Below are 15,033 nucleotides of genomic sequence, written 5' to 3'. Positions count from 1 at the left end.
CGCTGATATTGAGTATCGAGATTCTCGGGGTCGAACACCGTTGTTGGCAGCCGCTGAACATAGGCACACGTCAAGGGTGGTGGAAACACTCCTTGGATACAGAGCTGATATCACATCTCGAGATCACGCAGGACGTAACGCCCTGATGTGTGCTATTGTCGATGTTGATACGTTTTCGACTTGTCTGAAGTATGGGTTCGATATAGAGGACAGAAATCTGGAAGGACGCACCGTATTGTCACTCATCGCCAGTTATGGTCTATCACACACAATGGAAGAGCTCTTACAGCACAACGCCAACATTGAAAGCCGAGATCACAAGGGTTGGACGCCGTTATGGCATGCGGTTGCAAGTCACAATCTGTCATGTGTTAGAACTCTGATAGATCATGGGGCTGACATCGAATCTCGGGGCGACGATGAAGAGACACCCCTCATTCGGGCTGCGGCACGTGGTGATGCTGACATCATAAGCACCCTCTTGAATGGAGGCGCCTGCATAGAGGCCTGCGACAGATTTGGACGAACTGCACTTCTAGCAGCTTGTCAAAGACCGAACCCCTGGCGTAGAGGTCCGGAATACAGGGCCTGGGCAATGCTGCTCGCACATGGTGCCGACCCCACAGCTAGAGACCATCAAGGCCGAACGCCGTTGTGGTGGGCTATCTCAAGCGGCAAATTCAAGGCCATACGGAGACTTTCAAGCGTCACGTCAGAAGTCGAAGCCCGGGACATAGACGGCATATCCCCATTGATACCGGTTGTATTATTGGGAAATGAAGTATGCCGAAGGATAATCCAATGGCTTCTCTGTCATGTTTCTGGTTTCGGCACGGAAAATGACCTGAGCAACAAAGAACGATTTCCAGTTACCACCGAAAAGGCCTTGGCTTACGTCCAGTCACTGTTGGGCTCAGATCTAACAGGTCTTGAAAAAAACATGAAGACTTCCCGTACCCAAGAATTTATGGGACGCGAGGCAGAAGACATGGCGCGCGAGAGAAATCGGCTTGTGGGATACCTGAATTCAACAAATGATGAAGGTCTCAAAGAACTCTGGGCTGCCACAAAGCTAGGAAGACACCGATACAAGAGGTCCAACACACCATATTATTCGTCTGACGAGGAAATATCGCCGCTGGACGGTGCGAAAAGATGGTCGAATACTTTAACTTCAAAGCACAAGTACATGTTGATACAGGCCATTCATGTTGACGACGAGAACCTGTTCAATCATCTTTTGGGTGACGAAAAAGCAAACTTGGAGGAAATGTACGATTCGGAATCTGATCTCGATTTGGACTATGAAGAAATGGAACAGAACCCTCTTGTATCTGCGCTGGAATATGGGCGAATGTCAATGCTACAGGGTCTGGTAAACATAGGTGCTGAGATTGGAATTTTGTTGAACATTGACGGAATGGACAAAGCACTTGATAGACTGATAGGTCAATGATAACTCTTTCCTCTGGGCTGGGGATTTTGGATACACTACCCTCCGTTTGTTATTCCTGGTCGAATACTTGTGTAGTAACAATGACAACAGAAAACAAGCGTAGCACTAGAGCTATCAAAGGGCAATACTAGAGCAACCAACGACGAGTACAATGATAGAGGTAACGAGGAGTGGCTGCAAGGAAAAAATAACAGTGCCCCCTCGCATTGAAACGAATGGAACAATCAATAGGCTGGCCTAATTTGCTGAGGGGGTTTGATGATGGTCGTAACACATTATTTCCATTCGATAATGGCTAATCCCTCAGCTGGGACATCCTTTCTATACTTGAGACACTACAGAGATAACATCGCACTCAAAAGTTCTTGCTGAAGAACTGGAGAACAGTCTTGTAGCCCCGGGTGTACTCCGCCTTGACACGAGGGTCCTCCAAGTCCGAGCGAGCAGCCATCCAGCCGTGAATCTGGTCCTTGAAGGTCTCGACGTGCTTAGTCACGTTCAAGTTCTCATCGAACTTCTTGACGTCCTCCTCACCCTCATCCTTGGAAGCGAGCAAGATCAACGGGGTCTTGATGCCCTTTGCGTCCTCGGGGTCGACCATTGCGGGGTGAATCTGAGCGCCGATCTTGAAGGGGTTGTTGTTGGAAGAAGTGACGAGGGAAACGACCTTGCCTCCCCAGCAATACTGGATTCAATTAGTTCCTTTTCCTCGTGAAAGCTTTGCCGAAACTTGGGAGACTTACACCAAGGGCACCGAAGGCCTCAATGATTGAGTACTTGGATTGGATAGCCTTGACGTAGTCGGGGACCTGGCCGGCGATCTTGGGAGGGGGGAACTTTTGGAAGAAGTTGCCGAGCTTCTTCTGCTTCTCCTCGTTGTCGGGAGGGAACCACTCGATGGGTGCGGGCTCGCCGGCGAACCAGTCGGGGATGAAGACGCGGTACTTCTGGGCGTCGCTGGTGGCCAGGATGTCGGCGCCCTGCAGGGTCTGGGGGAAGAATCCGAAGATGTCGTATGTGACCACGATGGCCTTCTTCGCGTCCGAGGGGCCGGTGACGTCTGTAGGCTGGTGGTTAGTGATGCATAGCTCCAGACGATGAATGATGTATTCAATTGAGGGGTGGATGAAAAGTCACGTACAGGTCTTGAAGCCTCCGATCTCCTCGTAGCTACCCTTGGCCTCGTAGCCCTTGGAGACGACGGGCGGGATGTTGCAGCAGCCTTCGCTGTGGCCGTGCTGGGCGGGCATGGTGGAAGCCATTTTGGCGGTTTGTGTCGAGAACTGACGGTTTTGGGCGAAAGGCGATGCGTTGGAGAAACTGCAGCAAGTGAAGCTTTTGGATGCAGTCGTGACAGAAGCTGGCGTTGTTGAGCGCGAAGCTATGGCAGATATGGAGGAGGAATGAGTTGTTGCTTTCTGGAGCAGGGGCGATCTAGAAAGAGCTTGGGAAGCGGAGCGGGCAGCTTTCGCGGAGTGGGAAGACATCCAGTGTTATTATGGGCGGGTGGCTTGGATTGTTTCTGGTGATGGGGTGGGCTCTTTTTCCTCGTTACTGGAGGGGACTCCGGTTTTCGCTGACGTTTATTGACGACGACTAAGGTAAGGGGGGGTTGGTCAATGGGGCAAAGCTTTCCACTTGGTGTTCGGACGAGGCGTTCTCGCGATTGGAAGACGCGATTGGGATGGAGGGGTAAAATGGGAAGGGGGATAGCTGTTTCGAGGAGGGGTAGCTGTGGGGATGATGTCACCACATCATCAACGAAACTGAATCGGCACTGGATCGAGAACCTCGCCGGCGGTGGGACGCCCCGGAGGACCCGCTAGTTTGCCGGCGCCGGTCCCGAGCTAGGCCGGGATTTTCGGCAGTTCTCATGGACAATGGTTGTTGACGTACTGCCTTTGTCATGTTTTCCGTGGGGGTATTCCAAATTATATTATTCGCAGATGCCCAGCGCCGGCTTCTCACTGGAATCGTCACATTATTCAATGATGATGAAGGTTGACATGGTGTTTGTAACGAGGCCTTCTGGGGATACATAGACTCTACGCAATGGAGGTTTCAAGCTTCTGTCGAATGCGAGAGTAGACCGCAGTCTATTTGAAATCTTCCGTTCTTACATGAGTTCTTTTGTATTCCTAAACCAAGTCGGAAATGTTGGTTTCCTGCTCTAGGGTGCCTTGTTATCAGATTCATGACTCTGCTTAAGCTTAAATTCATCTGCATCCGAGCTCCAATCTGGGTGCTCCAATCTGGATCCGTGCGAAGGGAAAGATCGTCAAATGTCAGATAAACTTCCCCTTGACACAATTTATCCCGCGCACGTCCAAGTCTATATTCCATCTCAGATATCGAGGCGGCAAAAGACCTATCGGGCTCGGCTGATGGACTATGGATGTAAGATCAAACGTCATTCGCCTTAGTATCTCAAGGTACCAATCATATGGATTAAATATCTTTGATGCTCGGAAATTGAAACAATTCAACTTGAGGCCCTCTGCCATTTATATCCTGTCAATTTGCGACTTTCGAATCTCGACATCTGTTTCTCACACCAAATATTTATTATCATATCAGTTTCACAATCGTTCAATCTGCCATGAAACCATCCCAAAATTGATGTTTTTCAACAACACTTGTCATCAGATCATCAAACATCATATCCCGAACTCCTAAGATCCTCCAGCGCCTTGGTAACGACCATCCCATCTTCCTTAAACGTCAGCTTGTCAGCTGCTTCGTCAACGCCAACCCAGACAACTTCAAACTTCCCCCTGTCCTCCCCGGTTGCCCCGTCTGACGACAATCCGCAGGACCCCTCGGCAACGAAGTAAAACACCATCTTCATCGCGCCAGAGCACGGGTCCGGATAATGACACACCGCAACGGGCTCCGTGCTGTCTGTCCCCTCGGTGATATCCGGCGCTCCGGGTGGCGCATCTGCCAGCGTCGCCCTCGTCCTGATTTGCAACGGAATGGGCCTTACGGCAACGCCCGTCTCTTCGCGGGTCTCGCGAAGCGCGGCTTCCAGGAGATTCTCCCCAATGTTCTTGCGACCCTTGGGTAGTTGGTGGATACAGTGGCGCTTGTTATATATGAGAAGGATGCGTCTCGATTGTAAGTCGACGGTGACTGTCCCGCAGCTGGTGATGAACTTATGTGACGGGTAGAAGCGGCGGCCGGTGGCCATCTCTGCCACTGTCGAGGCGTACATTTGAGGTTCGTCGGGCAAGGCGGAGGGCGCCATCCTGCTGCAGATTGTATGCTTCGGAAGGTTGTGTGGTTTGGGTATTTGTTGAACGATAGTTGAGAAGAGAATACACCAACGACAAAGATGACGGTGGAAACAACGACAGAGAAGATAACGACGCGGTCAATGACTCCACAAGACACAGCACGGTCCTTGGTATATGTCTTGACCTGGCACGCTTCCCTAAAACTGTAACATAAGAGTCTCTCGACAGTGTCTTAGCCCGAGTCAACAGAATCAGAACCAACACACCGACTACGACAGCCCTCTTCATATACACGAACTCAGCTTTCTAGCGGTGAACCACCACAGGAGCCTGCTCGCTCGAGCCGGCGATCTCGTTGTGCTACCCAGCTTTGTTTCTGCATCATCGTCGCTCCTACCCAGACTCCTGGAACCGTCCTGATGCCATGGCCTGCAGACCGGTCTCCTTCCCTGCACTTGCATGCTGTCATCTTCATCGAGCCAAGGATGAGGTCGATGAAAGGAGCAAGACGCATTGCCGAAAGCGACGACGCAGCCTGCTTAGACCCAACCAGCCGTCAATAGACCCAGAGAAATGGTAGAACTGAAAGAGACGAAGTGCATGTTTGGATCCGGTGAGGGTTCACCGGTCAGCAGGGGTCCCAATCGGTGAGACCGGGGTGGTGTGCTGCATTAGGAACTCCCACAAATCGCGGTCTGCTCGGAAGGCCAAGTGAAGCAAAACAGAAAGTAAAATACATTGAGCATTGCTGTGCCATGCTTTTGGTAGCATGGTGATCGTAAACGTGATTGACTATCGCCATCGTGGAGTGTTGAGATATTCGACTTGCAACTGAGATTGGCTGTTGGCCGCCGTGGCTCAACAATCGGGTCGGGAAGGCCGTGTCTCATCTGACGCATCCTCGACCGGTCAGACAACTGGCGGACGGCTGATCCTTCGATATTTGACCGGCTGCGAATCGGTGAAGATTCAAGGCATGGGAGTCATCGTGGGTATGACCTGCCCAGGCCCTTGTTGAAGAGCACGTACGTGGATGGTCGTTTTCCAAGCCACGTTGAAACCGCTGCTGGCTTGCTCAATTTTCTTGCCAATGCGTGGGGAGGAGCTTTTGCGATTCGTTTCGGTATGCAATCCCCAGAAATGGTGACGACGGTTGAAGAAACGAGAAAGATGGGCCGGGCACGAAGCAGGGCGGCGTTCGGTTCTCACCGCCGGCATCCGGCAGGGGTCACGGTGTTGGCCGGTGGGGTCTTCGGAGCTGCCTCCGCGCAATGGAATTGGCTCATGTCCGATCCGCTGCAGAACTAGCTCCGTGTACTCCTGCCCATGGACTTCTCGTTTAGGCAGGCCGTCCCGCAAGCCAAGTTTTGTCCCATTTCACAGGAAATCGTTCATATTCGATCTGATTTAAAGTCTCGACGCTATTGTCCAGATCCCGATTTGGAGATGGCCGCCCGATCGCAGCACCATGCAACGGCGGGCGGGAGCACGGCCGAGATATCTAGCCGTCTTCGAGAATTCGGACGAAAGCTTGACCCGGACGTGGCGCGGTTAAAATGGAAAACTGCGTGGTCCTCATGGAAGATGACTCAATCAGCGTCTCTTCCATCCAGTATTGTTCATCAACGTATGTTAATCCCTGAAAGAAACGGACCGAACGACCTCGACCCTTGCAAACAGAGCTTTAGAGGTTGCGGAAGAGAGCTGTTCGCTTATTTGGTTCCTCATGCATAACTGTAGATCTAATCATTTTACATCCTGAACACGCCAAACTTGGTATCGCCCGCCTTGACCTCATTACGGCCCGACATGGCGGCTCTGAGACCCAATCCCAGGTACTTGCGGGTGTGTTGAGGGGGAATAATACCGTCGTCCTATTCAACTTGGTTAGCAGATGCTGGATGACGTGGACAAGGCAGCTTACCCATAACCTGGCCGAAGAGTAGGTGGCGTCGCTTTCTCGCTCTATTCTCTCCTTCAACTCAGGATCGACCTGCTTGCCAACGGTCTCCATGACTGCGGCGAGCTGTTCGCCACCCATGACACCAATCCGCGCGTTCGGCCACATCCAGAGGAATCGTGGGCTGTAAGCCCGACCGCACATACCGTAGTTACCTGCGCCGTAACTACCACCGACAACGACGGTGAACTTGGGCACATCTGCGCAGGCAACTGCTGTCACCAGCTTGGCGCCGTGCTTGGCAATGCCCCCGTGCTCCGCAGCAGAGCCGACCATGAAGCCGGAAATGTTCTGGAGGAAGACGAGCGGAATGCCGCGTTGAGCGCACAGCTCAATGAAGTGCGCGCCCTTCACGGAAGACTCCGCAAACAAGATGCCATCGTTGGCAACAATACCAACCTTGTATCCATGGATGTGTGCAAAACCCGTCACCAAAGTCGTACCATAGTTTTGCTTGAACTCAGAAAACTCAGAGCCGTCGACGATGCGGGCAATAACTTCTCTGATAGGCAGAGGCTTCCTCAGATTTGTGCTAGCAATTCCCAGAAGCTCCTCAGGCGGGTACAACGGTTCAGCATAACTTTGCAACGGTGCCATTGTGGAGGGTGACTTTTTCGGCCAGTTCAAGTTGCTGATGCTCCGCCGGGCCAGGGTGATTGCGTGGGCGTCGTCAACCGCCAGGTAGTCAGTCACACCAGAGACTGAAGAGTGCATCTTGCCACCTCCCAGCTCCTCGTGACTGATCACCTCTCCCGTGGCAGCCTTTACCAGTGGCGGGCCGGCAAGGAAGATATGACCCTGGTTCTCGACAATGATGCTCTCGTCGCTCATCGCGGGGACGTAGGCCCCGCCGGCTGTGCACGGGCCCATGACAACCGAAATCTGGGGTATTCCCATCGAGCTCATCCTTGCTTGGTTGTAGAAGATGCGACCGAAGTGGTCGCGGTCAGGAAAGACCTCGGCTTGATGGGGGAGATTGGCACCGCCACTGTCGACCATGTAGATGCAGCTGTGGACAGGTTAGTACAGTCTAGAGTAAAATCCACAAAGACGTCTTACGGAAGCTTGTTCTCCTGAGCAACAGCTTGCGCTCTCAGATGCTTCTTGACAGTAATTGGGTAGTAGGTTCCACCCTTCACTGTGCTGTCGTTGGCAACAATCACACACGTTACGCCCTCAACGACACCAACACCCGTGATGATGCCTCCCGCGGGAACGTCGGCCTCGGGGTACAATTCGTGTGCTGCCAGAGGTGACAGCTCCAAGAACGTCGTTCCCGGGTCAATCAGCGCGGTGACTCGGTCACGCGGCAACATCTTCTTCCTTGCAATGTGCTTCTCCCTCGCCTTAGCCGAACCACCCAGATGCACCTTGCGTGTGAGGTCCTGCATCTTGCTCATGACCTCGCCCATCTGCCGCTCATTCTCTTTGAACTCCTCGGACGTAGCGTCGACATTGGTCTGGATTCGGGAGATGGCGCTCGCCTGATGTGGCGGCGTGAATGTCGCGACGATTCGGGAGGTTCGCGGTAGACGAGGGGCTCTGAAGCCGCCCGACCGAGTCAATTGACGCGACAGCAGCAGAACATCTCGTGTTGATCGTGAGAGAGACATTTTCGAGACGTGGGCGAGGGGTGTTGCCAACGATGCAGCAGCTCGGGGGAGGGAATGAAGGAGACGGAACTACATTAGCCGGCGAAGCCCTTGAATATGGGAGAGTGTCGCGAGGGGAGAGCTCGCTTGCTGACGGGATACCATTCCAGTGACGTCCGGGCCATCACTAGGCATTGGCGTTGGCCTCGGCCCGCCACAAGCCGCCCTTAGCCGAGCACCTTCTTGTCCCGGTTGGACCTCAGCTCGGCGTCGAGCTAAGGTAACTCGGATCAACAACAAGACAATAAGCCAAATTTCCCTTCCTGCGTGCCACGATTCTCCTTCTTCAAACCCCTTTTCTTGTTTTCCTGAAGCGCAATCATGTCGAGTGTTCGAGTATTTCGTTCTCTGGCGCGACCGGCTCGCCAGCTCCGGCCGGTAGCCGTCCCCGCCCTCCAATCTCGACGTCATTCCTCCAAACATCCCAAGGGGTTTGAGGCGCCGTCACAAGCCGACCTTTCCGAGTTGCGCGAGCGCGTGCAGGAGTTCACGAGGCGCGAGATCACGGAGGAGGTCGCCGCGAACACGGACAAGAGTAATGCCTTCCCCAACGAGATGTGGCAGAAGCTCGGCGACGCTGGCTTCCTGGGCATGACGGCTGACGAGGACGTCGGTGGTCTGGCCATGGGTTACCAGGCGCACTGCATCGTCATGGAGGAGATCTCGAGAGCATCCGGCTCAATTGGTCTCAGCTATGCCGCGCACTCCCAGCTTTGCGTCAACCAGCTCCAATTGAACGGATCTCCGGAGCAGAAGCAGAAGTACCTCCCGGGCCTGATTGCGGGCACGAGTATTGGCGCCCTGGCGATGTCAGAGTCTGGGGCCGGCAGCGATGTTGTCAGCATGAGGACAACGGCGACGGCTGTTGACGGCGGCTACGTTCTGAACGGCTCCAAGATGTGGATCACCAACGGCCCCGATGCGGATCTCATCGTCGTCTACGCCAAGACGGAGCCCGAGAAGGCCTCCAAGGGAATGACTGCGTTTTTGGTCGACACCAAGACCAAGGGCTTTAGCTGCGCGAGGAAGCTGGACAAGATGGGCATGCGGGGAAGCAACACCGGCGAGCTCAACTTCGACAACGTCTTTGTACCCACCGAAAACATCCTCGGAAAGCTCAACGGGGGTGTGCGGGTCCTGATGGAGGGCCTGGACCTTGAGCGTCTCGTTCTCAGTGCTGGTCCCCTGGGTATCATGCAAGCTGCACTTGACGTGGCCCTCCCCTTCTCCCACCAGAGGAAGCAATTTGGTATTCCTATTGCCCAAAATCAGTTCATTCAGGGCAAGCTGGCCGACATGTACACGAAGCTGCAAGCTTCTCGGGCATACACCTACGCTACCGCCAAGGCCGTTGACGAAAACGGTTTGATCAAGACTCAAGACTGCGCCGGTGCCATTTTATACGCTGCTGAACGGGCGACTGAGTGCGCGTTGGATAGCATTCAGCTTCTCGGAGGTATGGGTTACGTAGAGGAGATGCCCGCATCGAGACTATTGAGAGAGTAAGTCATTGGAAAGAACTCCTCCAGGGAACATGAGCTAATGCTTAATAGTGCTAAACTGTATGAAATCGGGGCTGGTACTTCCGAAATCAGGAGAATGGTGATTGGAAGGGCTTTCAATAAGGAATACGCCCATCTCGCATGATAACGACGCATATGTAGACTCGAAGAAGAAATCCTAAACAATATGAAATGTCAGGCTAGAAAGGTCTCTCTTGAAGCTGAACTTGATAGTTTAGGTGGTTGTTCTGGGCGTTCCTCACGTAAGGTATCCGCCTCTACGGTCTCCCTTTCAGCTGCCATCATTGATCTTATCGAAGCATTCGTGAAGCTGGTCATCAGCGACAACCACAGAAGCAGGAACGAGAAGGCCGCATCGAAGGTTAAAGAAATTGCAATCGTTCAAGATTTCGGAAGCTAATATGGCAATCCAGGACAGCCGCACATTAACCCGCACTTCGTGGACAATGTCTATCCTACAAAATGTGCACCAGACCGAACATCCAACTCACTTGAAGAGCGCATTGACGTCCACATTCTTGGAGTATCCAATCACCGCTCTGGAACTTTCAGCTCTCACATCGCCAATCTTGACATTCAAGTCGCCCTCAGTTCCGTCCGCGTTGGTGATGCCGACTGCGCCCCTTGAGTTCAGCATCTCCACATGGCCCATATCCAGGTTGGTCTGTCGCTGGTCGACCTGCGCTTTAAGAAATGCCACCTGCTCCTGGTAACGTCTCGCCCACGGCATGGCTCTCTCCAACTCAGCCGTCAGCTGATCGATGCGAGCATTCTGCTCACTAGCGGAGGGGCCCTGCTGCTGTTGGTGTTGCTTCGACTCTCTCGTAGCAAGCACCTGGAGCTGCTTGTACTGCTCGCACGCTGCGAAACTGTTGCACCGAGGTTAGTGCCTGCTTCTTTTGGTCTACTTTAGTCAATGCGCAGTACTTACTAGTTGGCGCCGCTGAGGGCAAGACTGACGGTCGACTTGCAGCTATGGATGTCCGCCAAGAGAGCGTTGACTCTGTTCTTGTACCAGGCGGCTCTGAATCTTTCCCTGAGGCCGGGCTCTCCGTTCACCAAGAGAGTTTGGAACTCGGAACGGAAATTCTTGCACGAGTTGCTGCAGTCTCTCAGCGCAGTCACGATGGTGTCGTTCTGGGTGGCCGGAGTTGTCTCAGCACCATCAGCCTGGACCGAAATCCGGATGCTCTCGACGATGTGCTCGACGCTCTGGAGCTGTCTTCTGACGTTCGAGAGGTCCTCAGGAGCGTTTCGCATGCGATTGATCTCTTCTGAGAGGGCCCTAATGCCTTGTGAGGCACCGGCAATAAGACCGACCGCACCGGAGGCGACTGCGAGTACTTCGGCCATTATGATTTGTGGAGTTGCGAGATTTCTGAGAACTCGCTGGAAAGAAATGGGAAATGCTGATGCTTGAAGGTAGAGAAGATTCCCAATTATCAGCCCAGTGTCCAAGCATTATATCTAGGAAGAAGGCACTCATTGCTTGCAGGAAACCTGTAGAAGGATGTTTGAAAGGCAAGACATCTAATGCTATCATTGTGGAAAGTGCAGCAGAATGAAAGAGCTGGAAGCGATCAGCATGCAAGAAGTAGGAAGCATGATTCAGTGAGCTCCACGACAAACGATCACGCACTGAATTCCGTTGCTTTGTCTTGGATAATGCTGACTTCTGCAGTAGCGACAAAAGGCGATTCTTCGGGCATTCTGTGCCTCAGGTCACGACGTCGCTTTGCCTTATATTTGGCGATATATGCACTTTCTCCCATGAGAAAAACTTGCTCCCAAGAACCTCTTCATCACCTGCCAGCCTGGACGCCATCAGAGGCCAGGCCTTACCCACGACTATGGACGGAAATCCTAACATCTCACAGTCAGTTACCGTGGGGGACACGAATGTCGCTGCCGGCGGAACAGTCATCACAGGCATCAACCAAGTCAACCTGGGTATGTCGTTTACATCGCTTGGTGCCTTCCGAGAAGACTAACATGGTACACAGGTGAGAGCGAAGCGACGAAATTGGAGCGATGTAGAGATACACTCTTCATCAGTGATCCCGAAATCGACCGAGAAGAGCTTCTGAACCTCAAAGAGAGAACCGAAGGCACTTGCGAGTGGATTCTGAACGACGAGATGTATCAGTCTTGGCAAAAATCCGACACCTCGCAGCTTCTGTGGATATCGGGCGGCCCAGGACGTGGAAAGACAGTGCTGTCTGTCTTTCTTTCCCAAAAGCTCGAGACCTTGGCGCAGGCGAGATCCGGTCACTTGCTGTATCACTTCCACGGGAGACAAAATGGGGAGTACGGAAGAACATCCGCCATCCTGAGAACGTTCCTTTACCAAATATTCAGCCTACGACTAGACCTCGCCAAATACGCCATCGGCCGCATGGGAACGGAGAACAGAACGAAACACACGCTAGAATCTCCAGCAACACTTCAGGCTATTCTCAATGATGTTCTTGGTGATCCCACGCTCGGACCTGTGGTTTGCCTGTCGGATGGACTTGATGAATTCGACGGCGACGAAAGGGAGCTTCAATCGCTCATCACGTTCTTCCGAAGCTTGGCCGAAAGCTCTTCGAAACCAAGAAGAGTAACGCCAAATACCTTCAAGCTCCTCATATTCAGTCGCGAGATGGTTCATCTGCTCAATTGTCCTCAGTTGGATCTTGAGTTGAAGGTCGAAACCATGACATCGGATGTGATTCGTTTTATTGACGCCAGGATCAAGGAGCATCCGGCATATAAGAAGATCAGTCAAAAGGCATGGTCCAAGCTCGCCCATAACATTCAACAACGTTGCAACGGCACGTTTCTGTGGGCCGCCTTCGTGCTTGATGAGATTCGGCAGAAACGCACCGAATCAGAGATTCGACGAGTGATCAAGAACATTCCGGCTGGACTAGAGGACATTTACCACGGAATATTGTTGCGGATCGACGACGACGATCGGGAAGAAGTAGCCCGGCTCCTTCGATGGGTGGCTGTAACTTTTCAGGCCCTGACCGTACCACAACTGGCGGAAGCCCTGTACAGCGAAGACGAGGAAAAGCCCGCCGACGAGAGTCTCCAAAGAGTGGAAGACCTTGTAGCGATGTCTAGGTCACTGGCGAGGGTGGAAGTGAGTTCTGGGGAACGAAGAGTATTTCTGATGCATGCCTCAGTTCGTGAATATCTTTGCAAACCTATGGGTACCAAACAGGCTCCTGACGCATTCCGGATCAACTACGAAGCGGCGCATCTAGAGATCGCCCATGGATGCATTCGCGCCCTCCACATCACTAGGCATGGGAAATTCTTACTTTTCCAAGTGGCAGAGAGTGAATTTTTCTCTACTCATGACCACGCGTGGATCAATTATGCCGTCGCGAATTGGCCTTGGCACGCATCTCGCTGCGGGAAAATGGCTGTTAACTTGCTCAACTCTTTTCCATTGTTTTTCCAAGATCCGTCACCTCTCCTTCATTCGTGGTGGTGCCTCCTGCATTACCATCCCCTGTTCGGGATCGTGGGCCCCATGTTCGGCCCCATGTTCGTCACGGAAAAGCAACCGCATCTCTTGCAAGTATGCATTTACCTGGAGATTCATTCCCTCACTGAGGAGTTGATTCAGCGTATGCAACCCGGAAGGGACGATATTGATCACACAGGCCCCAACGGGTTTACGGCTCTGTGGTATGCGACTATGGCACAAGACGAACAGACTGCCAAACTGCTTCTCGACAAGGGTGCTTCGGTCGTCAAACAAAGCTTCAGTGAAGGCTCTCCACTAAGCAACGTCTTCGTGTGCGGAAATGTAAGCCTTGCAGAGTTGTTTTTTAATCAACTATCCAAGACGAAGAGCCGACCGCCAGTCGCAAATCATGGCCTTCCATCCCATGACGCGGAAATGCTCTTTTGCCATGCCGCCAGATCCAAAGATACTAAGCTGCTCCAATTGCTTCTGGATAACGAAATGCACACCGATCCCAATACATCGGACGCCCTTTCATATGCCGCCATGCGTAATCGCCATCAAAACATACTTTTCCTGCTTGATCTGGGATTCAATCCGAACTCCGAAATGACAGACATCAATGGTGTGATATCTCGCCCTCTTCATCAAGCTTCAGTTTTCCTCAAGGAAGATGGAAAGGATGCACTGGAGGCACTTCTCCGCTACGGCGCTGACGTGAATGTAGCCGTTATTCCAAATCAGCAGACACCATTACACACGGCAGCAGGATACAACGAGCCCTGGATGATTCAAAAGTTGGTTGATCACGGAGCTGATACTGAAGCAAGGGAACTTAACGGATTTCGTCCAATCGATTTTGCACTGCTTTTGGGCGATATTGCGGTTGCCGAGGTGCTGCTTGAGGCCACCCACGGCGAGGCGATCTCTTGGATGATTTTCCATCTCCGTATTCGGTTCTGGTACTTCAATCCGAATTGCGGCAAATACGACTTCAACGCGGAAGTCGTTGTGAGGGTTTGCAAGCGACTCATGCAGAAATCGCCCAGTGGAATCGACAGAAACCCCCTTCAAGCGGAGCTTCTCAGTAGCCACTTGAAGAAGCTCCTTGTGGTGCTGAACTGGGGCCCCTTCAGCTCGGGCCAGGCGAAATTCGCACATTTTCTGATGCAGCATGGTGGCAGATGCGATTCTGAACAAGAGACGACGACAGTTGAAAAACTACTGGCGCCGTTGATGAGGGGCGATATCTCCGCCGCGGAGTGGGATCAAACGTATCTACATGGTCGAATTGCCGTTGCCGCCATGATCTTCACTGTTGCCCAATCGCGAGCGCAAAATGGTTCCAAGGTTTGAGACGCTCTCCAATGAATGTAATACCTGTCAGCAACTGCTTCGACAGATCATTTAGATACATAATTGTACCTCTTCTTTTAGGCCATGACCTTTTCGTGTAATGATTGCTCTCTTATGTTGTCCAAATACCCAAAGCAAACCGACTCTGTGCGATGAAGTTGTATTAATCCCATGCCCCTAGCAATGCCCGGTGTTAGCCTGGCACGTAGGACATACATTGCATCGAATTTCTAGAACGTGTGAGTTGTGTGTTGCGCTTCAAGAATCCCAAAACTCAGGGAACACGGCAGGCCTAAGCTGATGGCCGAAAGCGGCATACCCGAGCTGCCGTGCCCATGTCTCCGGTGAGCCGGGTGTGGCCCGTCCACGATAGACAGACGTGCGGAG

General features: G+C 52.6%; 6 protein-coding genes across 6 annotated transcripts; 2 read left to right on the top strand and 4 right to left on the bottom strand.

Moving 5' to 3' along the window:
* Window positions 1-1,811: 1,811 nt before the first annotated feature.
* CkaCkLH20_02933 (dienelactone hydrolase) lies at window positions 1,812-2,718 on the bottom strand (the record flags this gene model as incomplete). Its single annotated transcript, XM_038885652.1, has 3 exons — window positions 1,812-2,141; window positions 2,200-2,516; window positions 2,598-2,718. 3 exons carry the CDS (start codon window positions 2,716-2,718, stop codon window positions 1,812-1,814), a joined length of 768 nt encoding a protein of 255 aa, XP_038748851.1.
* Window positions 2,719-4,106: 1,388 nt separating this feature from the next.
* Window positions 4,107-4,703, bottom strand: CkaCkLH20_02932 (nudix domain-containing protein; the record flags this gene model as incomplete). Its single annotated transcript, XM_038885651.1, has 1 exon — window positions 4,107-4,703. The coding sequence occupies one exon, from the start codon at window positions 4,701-4,703 to the stop codon at window positions 4,107-4,109; it is 597 nt and encodes a 198-aa protein (XP_038748850.1).
* Window positions 4,704-6,443: 1,740 nt separating this feature from the next.
* On the bottom strand, window positions 6,444-8,265 carry CkaCkLH20_02931 (uncharacterized protein; the record flags this gene model as incomplete). The annotated part of the gene is made up of 3 exons (XM_038885650.1): window positions 6,444-6,566; window positions 6,617-7,661; window positions 7,712-8,265. The coding sequence occupies 3 exons, from the start codon at window positions 8,263-8,265 to the stop codon at window positions 6,444-6,446; spliced, it is 1,722 nt and encodes a 573-aa protein (XP_038748849.1).
* Window positions 8,266-8,625: 360 nt separating this feature from the next.
* CkaCkLH20_02930 (uncharacterized protein) lies at window positions 8,626-9,951 on the top strand (the record flags this gene model as incomplete). The annotated part of the gene is made up of 2 exons (XM_038885649.1): window positions 8,626-9,806; window positions 9,858-9,951. 2 exons carry the CDS (start codon window positions 8,626-8,628, stop codon window positions 9,949-9,951), a joined length of 1,275 nt encoding a protein of 424 aa, XP_038748848.1.
* A 363-nt stretch (window positions 9,952-10,314) lies between these two features.
* On the bottom strand, window positions 10,315-11,180 carry CkaCkLH20_02929 (uncharacterized protein; the record flags this gene model as incomplete). Its single annotated transcript, XM_038885648.1, has 2 exons — window positions 10,315-10,696; window positions 10,759-11,180. 2 exons carry the CDS (start codon window positions 11,178-11,180, stop codon window positions 10,315-10,317), a joined length of 804 nt encoding a protein of 267 aa, XP_038748847.1.
* Window positions 11,181-11,677: 497 nt separating this feature from the next.
* On the top strand, window positions 11,678-14,646 carry CkaCkLH20_02928 (pfs domain-containing protein; the record flags this gene model as incomplete). Its single annotated transcript, XM_038885647.1, has 4 exons — window positions 11,678-11,777; window positions 11,831-12,957; window positions 13,450-13,632; window positions 13,765-14,646. The coding sequence occupies 4 exons, from the start codon at window positions 11,678-11,680 to the stop codon at window positions 14,644-14,646; spliced, it is 2,292 nt and encodes a 763-aa protein (XP_038748846.1).
* Between the last annotated feature and the right edge of the window lie 387 nt (window positions 14,647-15,033).

The sequence above is a fragment of the Colletotrichum karsti genome (genome assembly GCF_011947395.1).
Source record: "Colletotrichum karsti strain CkLH20 chromosome Unknown Scaffold7, whole genome shotgun sequence".
NCBI lineage: Eukaryota > Fungi > Ascomycota > Sordariomycetes > Glomerellales > Glomerellaceae > Colletotrichum > Colletotrichum karsti.
Note: the sequence above shows the minus strand (reverse complement) of the source record. Positions and strands in the feature narration are given on the sequence as shown.